At 41.9% G+C, this 10,018-nt stretch overlaps 1 protein-coding gene across 1 annotated transcript in view; it reads left to right on the forward strand.

The window, feature by feature from the left end:
• The first annotated feature begins 892 nt into the window (after positions 1-892).
• Positions 893-10,018, forward strand: part of CHRNA9 (cholinergic receptor, nicotinic alpha 9) — a 27,734-nt gene continuing 18,608 nt past the window's right edge. Inside the window, exon 1 of the mRNA XM_015411890.1 lies at positions 893-1,562. Within this exon, the coding sequence (XP_015267376.1) occupies positions 893-1,562 (670 nt within the window). The remainder of the gene's footprint in view (positions 1,563-10,018) is intronic.

Consider the following 10,018-nt stretch of genomic DNA (forward strand, 5'->3'; position numbering starts at 1 on the left):
GGAGTTGGTGCAATTTCAGGCTGGTGATCTAATCATAGGCGCAGATTTAAACTATGTAATGGATCCGTCTCTAGACAGATCATGGCGTTCTACTAAATTCAGAGCACCTAAGACATCTTCTAAGAACAACCTTCAACTCATCTTGGGAAAGTTTCGCTTGATAGACACCTGGAGAACTCTTCATCCGACTCAAAAGGATTTTACCTACTTTTCGCCCAGGCATAATTCTTTTTCGAGGATAGATTATATATTGATATCGGACACGTTACTTGCACAACTTTCATCCATGAATATTGGCAATAAACATCTCACAGATCATGCCTGGATAGAAGGCAATATAGATATTATAGAAAAGACTGATATAGAGCGTACGTGGGCTTTGGACAGAACGATTTTATTAAACCCATTGGTTAAAGAGAAGATTGGTAATGAGCTCCGACTCTTCTTCCAGGAAAATGCCTCAGTGGAGATCTCTCCTGCGCTGCTTTGGGATACGATGAAAGCGGTAATGAGAGGAGCGTTGATTGCCATCATGTCTAAACTACGAAAAGAAAGGGAACAAACTAGACGGGGAATATTGGATCGCATTAGTGACTTAGAAAGAGAGCACAAGGCAAGAGGCTCGGCTAAAGTATATCAGCAACTTAATTTGGAACGCAAACTGTTGGAAACACTGGAAGTCTCTCAGATCCAGAAGAACCTGCTCTATCTAAAACAGAAATATTGGACAAAGTCGCCAAAGAATTTACAATTGTTGGCTTGGAGGGTTAAAAACAAAGGGAAACAACGTTCGGTTCGATCTTTAGTTAATGGCAGAGGGGAGGAACAGCTTACGGCAAAGAACATAGCTCAATCGTTTGCAGACTACTATGCTGAACTGTACAAGTCTAAAATGCCACGTCAGGAGGAGATAGAACGATATTTGGATGACACCGCATCCTCTCTTGTCCTTGATCAACAGCATGTGGAAATGATGGACGAGCAGATTTCTTTAACAGAACTGATAGGCGCGATTAAACGTCTCAAAAATAACAAGGCCACGGGTCCGGATGGTTATCCTTCTGAATTTTATAAAAATTTTCAAGATATCTTGGCTGGTCATCTCCTAGATACTTTGAATGACGTCCTATCAAAGGGAGTTATGCCTCACTCGTGGTTTGAATCAACTATCTCGGTGATACATAAAGAAAACAAGAACCCGACGGATCCCGCTTCCTACAGGCCCATTGCGCTTCTTAATCACGACAATAAAATACTTACTTCCATCATGGCAAACAGACTGAAGACCTTCATCACTAATTACATCAGCCCAGATCAGACTGGTTTCATTCCGGGCCGACAGATTACAGACAACATCCGGAGGACGTTAGACATCATTATTCATCAAAGAACTGCTAGGAAAGAAACGTTACTTTTGGCCTTGGACTTTGAAAAGGCATTCGATTCAGTGGAAATCCCCTATATTATGTCTCTCCTCCAAAAAATGGGGTTTGGGACTAACTTTCTGAGAGTCATAAAGACCATCTACGCTAAGAACACAGCCAGAATTAGAGTGAACGGATGTAGGTCCCCCGCATTTTCCCTGTTAAGGGGAACGAGACAGGGGTGTCCACTGTCACCCTTGATCTTTGCGCGTGCGATCGAACCACTAGCAAAACAACTTCGAGAGGCGGAGAACTTCTCTGGGGTGAATATCGATGATTATGAACACAAAACGAGCCTGTATGCAGATGATCTGGTGCTATATATTTCAAACCCAACTGAATCCATCCCCTCCATACTAAGCATTCTACAAAATTTTGGTGAAATTTCGGGTCTACGAATCAACCAAGCAAAGTCGGAAGTGTACCCTATCTATGTTAGACCAGAATCGGAAGAGAAGACTCACGATCTTTGAAAATAGACTGCATCTTGTCAAAAGTTTTTTGGTTCCAAAGTTTCTCTTCCTTTTTAGGGCCTTGCCGATTTTCATCACGAAGAAAGAGTTACAAACATGGCAAAACACTCTGACAAACTTTTTGTGGGAGGGAAAAAAGTCAAGAATATATGGAATGATAGTACATAGGACAACAAGATCAGGGGGCTTGGACTTTCCCCTACTACAAGGGTACCACAGGGCAGCGATTTTGACGCAGTTGGTACAATGTCAATATGAAGGTGAACAACAACTCTGGAGACGGATTGAGTCGCTCTACACGGCACCTTACAGTATTCAAGAGGTATCCTGGATGAAACCTGCCGCTAGACCGAGAAGAATTAAAGAAAACTTTTTACTGGCTACTGGCCTGGCTACATGGGACAAAACTAAGAACCTCCTCCCTACCGGGATTTCCCAGATGGCCACATTTACAGGACAGGTTTGGTTCCAACCCGGGCTACTACCTCACGTCTTCAAAGATTGGAGAGCTGCGGGTTTTAAAAGGCCGCATGACCTTATAGATAAAGGAGTAATTCGGGACAAACAATTCTTTGACCAGAAAATAGGGAAACAAGTGCCTTGGTATGAATATTTACAATTGAAAAATCTCATTGAACGTCTAACAGGTTTAGGTACTTTTAGGAGAGAGCTTACATCTATGGAGAAAATTATTAAATTATACCCTTGCTACCCGAAAGGCATATTATTTAAATTATACAATGTGATTATTTTGGAGGGAGGTCATCAGAAACTTAGTTGCCAACAACGATGGGAAGAGGATTTATTGGCTTGCTGGGATGGAACAGACTGGGAGAAGGTGTGGGCCTCACCAGCTAATAACTCGAATGTTTTTAACATTCGGCTTCAATTTTTTTAATTGTTCTCGAGGTGGTACATGACACCGTGTAAATTACAGAAGATAAACATGAACAGTGATCCACGCTGTTGGAAAGATTGCAGGGAGGTTGGTACCTTTATTCACTGCTGGTGGGCATGTCCACGGATGAGTAATTTTTGGGAGGACGTTCAGAAGGAGATCGCTGACATAACTTCGATAGATCTTAGTCTTAAGCCTGAAGTGTTTCTGCTGAACTACTGGGATAATGATATGGATACTAGGAACAGGGAAATTATCTCGATGCTTCTGGCTGCAGCGTGTTTGACATTAGCGTCATGTTGGAGGTCTCCTCATCCTCCAACGATAGCAGCCTGGCATGAAAAAATATGGGATCAATTTGTGATGGCTAAGATAGCAGATAAAGTACATAGAGCTCAAATTTTACGGTCCTCTAACCTCAAATTTGAATCAACCTGGTTCCCAATATTTTCATTTCTTACTTCACGGGGCATATTGCCAATAAATACCTGTTACCAAAAATGGGTTCTGATGTAACATACTAAGAGTCGAAATTTAAAGGATGCTTTCGTTATTTGTTATTATTATCTCTGGGGCTTTAAGTTCAAAAATACCTGAATGATGTAGGAATGTCGAGTGTTTATTATTGGATTCTTTGCATGTTCTTGTTTGCTTTGTTATGAAAAATGAATAAAGAGAAATTAAAAAAAAAAAGAATTTGGAACAGAGCCTGTTATTGTGAACCATGGTCTGTTAATTCAAGCGACCAAAGATTCTGGTGCTGACATGTCGTCAATTAAGAAGAGTTTGTTATCAGAGGTACAGTATAAGGATCTGATAAGGGTGGAACCTTATGAATGTACTACTCAATTCCTGTGGTTAAGGTACATGTTAAATTCAGAGGATATGAGGGAGAACAGTATTTGTTAGTACATGAAAAATCTGAATATGATTTTGTAATAGGTGCTGACTTGTTATATAAAGCAGCAGCAGTACCAAACGTTCAGATCCCTTTACTTGAGGATGAGAAATCACCCAAGGTAGATTCTGTTGTACAAACTGAAGGACAGAGTCAGGAGGTTTTGCAGTTTGGAAAAGGGGTGGAGAAAGTCTATAGAAAGTTTAACATTCAGGATAAAGTCTTAATGTTTACTGCTAATGGTGGGTCATTGGGTTGGCAGGGCCCTTATGAAATAATAAAACCTCTTTTGAATGACTATTATCTGGTACAAGAAGGTCTTGAAAAACAAGGACCAAGGAAGGTTCATGTAAATCAATTGAGGACATATGAAGAGAGAAGGGAGGTGATGCTCCCCTTGCGGATAGGAGAGGAGATAGAGATCCCTGAGGTCAATCCGGAAGAAAATGATATAGAGGAGGTTCAGATAATGGAAAATCTTACTCCTCAACAAGAAATAGAGCTGAAGGATCTATTGCAAAAGTTTAAACCATTGTTTAACCAGGTCCCGGGGAGAACAAATATCTTGAGGCACCATATAGAGACGGGAAACCACAAACCCATTAGAGTGAGTCCATACCCCCTAAATGGGCCTATGAGGGAGGTGGTAAGAAAGGAACTCCAGCAAATGATAACTTGGGGGGTGATTCAAGAATCCCATAGTGATTGGGGAGCTCCCATAGTAATGGTGCAGAAAAAGAAGATTCGGGAGGAAGATCCCCCAGAGTACAGGTTATGTGTGGACTTTAGAAAACTTAATAAGGTTACAAATTTAGATCCTTATCCGACACCCAGGATAGACCAGATGGTTGAACAATTGGCGAGTGCACAGTATATCTCTACTTTAGATTGTAGCAAGGGTTACTATCAAGTTCCTCTAACCCCTGAGGCCTCCGAGAAGACTGCTTTTGTCAGTCCTTTTGGACATTATCAGTTTGTAAGGATGCCCTTTGGGCTAAATGGGGCAAGTAAGACTTTTCAGAGACTAATGGATAGAGTATTAAAGGGGTTGACATATGCATGTGCTTACCAAGATGATGTGTCAGTTATGTCAGACTCCTGGGAAGAGCATCTTGTCCATTTGGGAGTAGTTTTGCAAAGATTGAGGGATGCTGGGTTAACAGTGAGAGCCCAGAAGTGCCAGTTTGGCGGCAAAGAGGTCACCTATCTGGGACATCGGGTAGGTAGTGGTAAAATTAAACCAATGGAAGCCAAAGTAACTAGCGTCTTAGAGTGGCCAGTGCCCGTTAATAAGAAACAGGTCCAAAGTTTCATAGGGATGGTTAACTACTGTAGGCGATTTATCCTAAACTTTAGTGAAAGGGCCCCTCTTACTGATCTTTGTAAGAAGGCTGCACCTGATAAAGTAATCTGGACAAGGGAATGCCAGGAAGCCTTTGATGGACTTAAGCGTGAATTGGTGAGGGCTCCAGTTTTGAGTCCACCTGACTATTCTCGGCCCTTCACGGTTCAAGTAGATGCCTGTGAGAGTGGGGTGGGGGCCGTCTTGACACAAAAGGATGAGAACGGGGAGGTGCATCCAATTATTTTCTTAAGTAGAAAGCTCCTCCCAAGAGAGAAAGCTTATGCTACCATTGAAAAGGAGTGTCTTGCCATCGTATGGTCCCTGAATAAGTTACGTCCATATCTGATGGGAGCCAAATTTCGTGTCCAGTCTGATCATAATCCTTTATCATTCTTAGATAGAATGAAAGGGAAAAATGCCAGGATTTTGAGGTGGGCCTTAAGTTTGCAGGACTACCTGTTTGAAGTCGAGCATCTAAAAGGGAAAATGTTGTTGATGACGCGCTGAGTAGGCAATAAAATGAAATATAGAAGTCTGTCTGATAACCAATTTGTTCTTCTGTTTTCTTGTAGCAGGTCTAATAATGTCGTTAGTTAGAACCTGTATGTATTAGACAGAAACATGTAAACTCTGATGTATTTGTATAATTTTGTTGGAAATGGGCCTAGTTTGAGAACTAGAGAACATTACTTTGAAAAGGGGCATGTCATGCCAGAGATACTAACTTGCAGGATCATCTCAGATAAATGTCTGTAAGTTTAGCCAGAATCAGTACGTTCTAAGATCTAAGTAAATGGGAAACAGCTGGTTAAGGCAGCAATCCCTAATTAGACTAGGACAGGGATTGGGGAATCTAAGAATAAAGATCCGGTCCTAGAGGCAGAATTCAGATTCATGCATTCTTGATGAAGGAAGACTCATGAACTTGCCTGAATACACAGATCTACGCGTTCCAAGCAAGCCAGGAGACTGAAGGAGACAGCTTGACGAATGCCAGGAGTGCTGCACGTGGCCTTGAAGAAGCCAAGAGCCACGCCAAGGATCTTCTTGAACTGTTCACCGTGAGGTATAGTCTGGGGGCAGGGCTGCTTAGAAGACCAAAAGAGTCTGCAAGCAAGCAAGCTTTGGCAGAGCAAACCTGAAGCAAGTAGCCGAGCCAAAACGGAGGTGGAGTTCCAGGGAGAAAGGAACCACAAACCATTTGTTTAGAAGTAGCTAGCATAGTTAGGATAGGATTTGTCTATTGTCTGTTTTATGTGTAACTCCCCTTGTTTGTTTTAACCTCTCCAATTAAACCTTTATGTTTTATAAGCTGGGAGTCTGAATGAATCTCTGGGCAGTAGAGACTGTTTATGTGCCCTCCTTGCCTCTCCTAAGCTGAGCCTGATAGCCTTGGGAAACAAAGGGGACTCAGGATATCTGAGCACGCTACCAAATTAACCTTGAGTCCCTGGCATATACTGAGATCCTGAGTCGGAGGACCTACATTGCTCAAAATATAGAGCGCAAGTATATGATAATATGCCACATATGTAAAAGGTGGGGACAAATTGCAAGTTTTTGCCGATCTAGAAACACCCAGGGCAATAAACCCAGTGCTTCTACTGAAGCAGTGGCACCTAATGGTCCAGTGACACCTAGAGGTCCATCAGTGGCTATTAGCCACAAGGTATAGATAGGGACTCTGGGGCAAGTGATGCTCTGTCATCTTTGTGCTTGGGGGGGTCAACAGTGGGAGGGCTTCTAATGTCCTGGCCCCACTGGTGGACCTCCTGATGGCACTGGTATTTCTGGCCACTGTGTGATACAGAGTGTTGGACTGGATGGGCCTTTGGCCTGATCCAACATTGGCGTCTCTTATGTTCTTATGTTCTAGTGGCCAAATGGAAAATGGCGCCAGACTGAAATATTGGAAAGGAAAATCGACTTCCGGTCTATGGCGACACGCTGGCAGTTGCATCTCCCGGACCTCCCGGGGATGCAATCTGCACACCAGCGTGTAGGAGGGGGTGTGACAGGTCGCGACCCCCCTGGAGCCTTGGTAAAAGACTCCTAGCCAGGGGGCTTTTGAGGGGTGATCTCTTTGCCAGCATGATGCTGGAGAATTGAGGCACTCCTCCGCCCCGAAGGTCCTGCTGCTGAGTGTCCGTATGGATGTAGTGTTGCTGACCGGGTCAAGCGTTGGAGATCGGGCGAAAAAACCCGATGCTGAGCGGGGCCAGATGGCCGACAACAAACTGTGAGTTGGGTTGAGGCGAGCTAGAAGAAATAAAAGAAGGCTGCCCCCTTAAATGAGCGATGGAAAGCGAGCGGGGGAGGGGTCCTTCCCAAAATGCAGAGAGAAAACACGGAAATAAAGAGGGGGGAGTGGAAAAATAAGCCTTGAAAACTGTTTTAAGAGACTTACCAGAGCATAGAAAAGCGCTTGGGAGAATTTCAGAGACTTTAGCAACTTTAAAAAAAGTAAATAAATCCAAAAAGATGGCATGGAAGAAACCTGAAAAAGATAGTCCATTGAAAGCGAAACTAGTGGGGAGTCCTTGAACGGAAGAGACCATGGAGCTTTCTAAAATGTTGGCAGAGTCCTTGCGCCCTCTGCTGGATGAGATGACTAATATCAAGCAACAACTGTCAACAATCGGTCAGAGATTGGCTTCACAGCAGCTACAATTGACTCAATCTCTAAAAGTAACAGAGCAAATGGGGGAGAAGGTAAAGGAAGTGGACACCAATACCAAAAAAGTAAAGAAAAAGGTGCAGAAGCTGGAGGTGAAGCAAGCTACGGAAGAGTCAAAACTTTTGCAGCTGCAAATGGAGAAAGCAAATTTGGTCCTACGGTTCCAAGGGGTCCCGGAAATTAAAGGAGAGAATCTGAAGCAACGGCTGAGCAAAGCAATAGCCCCAATGACAGATTTGACAGCGGATTATCTATACAGCGAGATGGTTGTGGTCTACAGGCCCTATTCCTCATATATCAAGAAAAATATTCTGCCTGGGGAAATAGTGGTCAGATTCTCGAAGAGACATGTGAGAGATTCTATTTTGAAATCAACTACAGAAACACCCTTGAAAATTGGGGACAACAATATCAGGATTTTAAAAGATTGACATAAGACAGAAATATAAAGAACTAATCCTTTTTCTAAAAACAAATGGCATCAGTTACAGATGGCTAATTCCAGAAGGCGTCATTTTCAAACTCCACGATAAAAAAGAAAATACTGACTCTGCTCTTAAAGCACGGGATTTCCTGCGATCACAGCTGGGGGAACCAGCTGAGGACAAGAAGGATGATGAAGAAAGCAAATCGGATGGCGAGTTAGGCTCGGTGTCTTCTGACGAGGACTCACTCTCTGAAAAGGGGGAGGCTGCCCCCAAACGTCCATATAAATTGAGGATAAGAAAAGATAAGAATAAATAATGGCTGAAGGACTCTGATTTGTGCCTGAAAATTCTGAAACAATTTTGGGAGGCTCTGGGGTCTTCTTTAAACAGTTAAATGGATGGTTAAAAGATAATTAACTTAGCATAACCGACTATGTTCAATGTATTATTAGTATTTATTCTATCTACTACTGTAAACAGAGATGCGAGAAGGGAGGCCCACCAGTCCGGGTCAACTTTTAAGATTTCTGGCAGTATAGAAGCTTTCCCTAATTTCAGTTCGGCTTGGCTGAATGCAATAGTTGTTCCACTATACAAAAAAGGCGAACATACACCGCCTGGATAGACAACCACAAAAAGGCAACGAAAATAGTGGAAGACTGCCAAGGAACTTTTTTGAAATAGTTAAACAGGAAAAATTAGAAGATGTTTGGAGAAAACAGAACCCGACACAGAAGGACTTTACTTTTTATTCCAATAGACATTGCTCTTTTTCCAGAATCGATATGATTTGGATGTCAGAAGAACTGTCAATGAAAACACACAAAATAGAAATTTTGCCAAGGTTTAATTCTGACCACAACCCTGTTGTGTGGATCTCTATGGAAAAAAATAGATCCTTTCTTTGGAGAATAAATGAAGATTTGTTGGATAAAAAAGAAGTAACTGAAATGTTAAAGAATGAAACGAAGCAATTTTTCCAACAAAACTTAAACAATGAGACCCCAATACAGGTGGTGTGGGACGCTTATAAGGCTGTGATGAGAGGGATTCTCATCTCGCAAAACGTGAAGCAAAAAAAACAAAAACTTCAAAAACAAGCAGAAGTGTTGGAAAAGATATCCCAAAAAGAAAAAGAATTAAAAAAGAAACCTGGGAAAAAGAAAATTATCAAAGAAATACAGCTGTTGAGAGAACAATTGAATGAATCATTGAATCAAGAACTCTATTGGAATTTAAAGAAGTTACAGCAGAAATCGTTTGAAGGGGCAAATAAACCAGGAAAATACTTAGCTTGGCAACTTAAAGCCAGAAAAGAAAGAAGAATGATAACCAAAATAATAGAGGATGGAAAAGAGTTCGTTGACCCTAATGGTATAAAGAGAAGTTTCTTCAAGTATTATGCAAAATTATTTCAAGCAACTAGAACTGATCTTGAGAAGATTAAAACATATTTGGAGGAGATTCCACTACCTAAAGTAAACAGTGAATTTAAGGATTTATTAAATAGAAGAATTCAAAAAGAAGAAGTGTTGAAGGCGATTGACGAGGCGAAGTTGGGAAAGGCGCCAGGGCCGGATGGATTTACTGCAAAGTTTTATAAAAAAATGAAAGAAGAAGTTGTTCCGGCCATGGAAGCTTTATCCAACGAAATACGAGAGAACAAGAAGGTGCCGGATTCATGGAAGGAGGCAATTATTTCACTGATACCAAAGGAAGGACAAGACTTAACGAATGTGAAGAACTATAGGCCAATTTCTCTTTTGAACAATGACTATAAGATTTTTGCTAAAGTTATTGCGGAACGGGTGAAAAACTACTTGCAAACAGTGATATCAGAGGACCAAGCTGGTTTTTTACCAAAAAGACAGATTC

Source organism: Gekko japonicus, unplaced genomic scaffold (genome assembly GCF_001447785.1).
Source record: "Gekko japonicus isolate JY-2015 unplaced genomic scaffold, Gekko_japonicus_V1.1 scaffold455, whole genome shotgun sequence".
In the NCBI taxonomy this organism is placed as follows: domain Eukaryota; kingdom Metazoa; phylum Chordata; class Lepidosauria; order Squamata; family Gekkonidae; genus Gekko; species Gekko japonicus.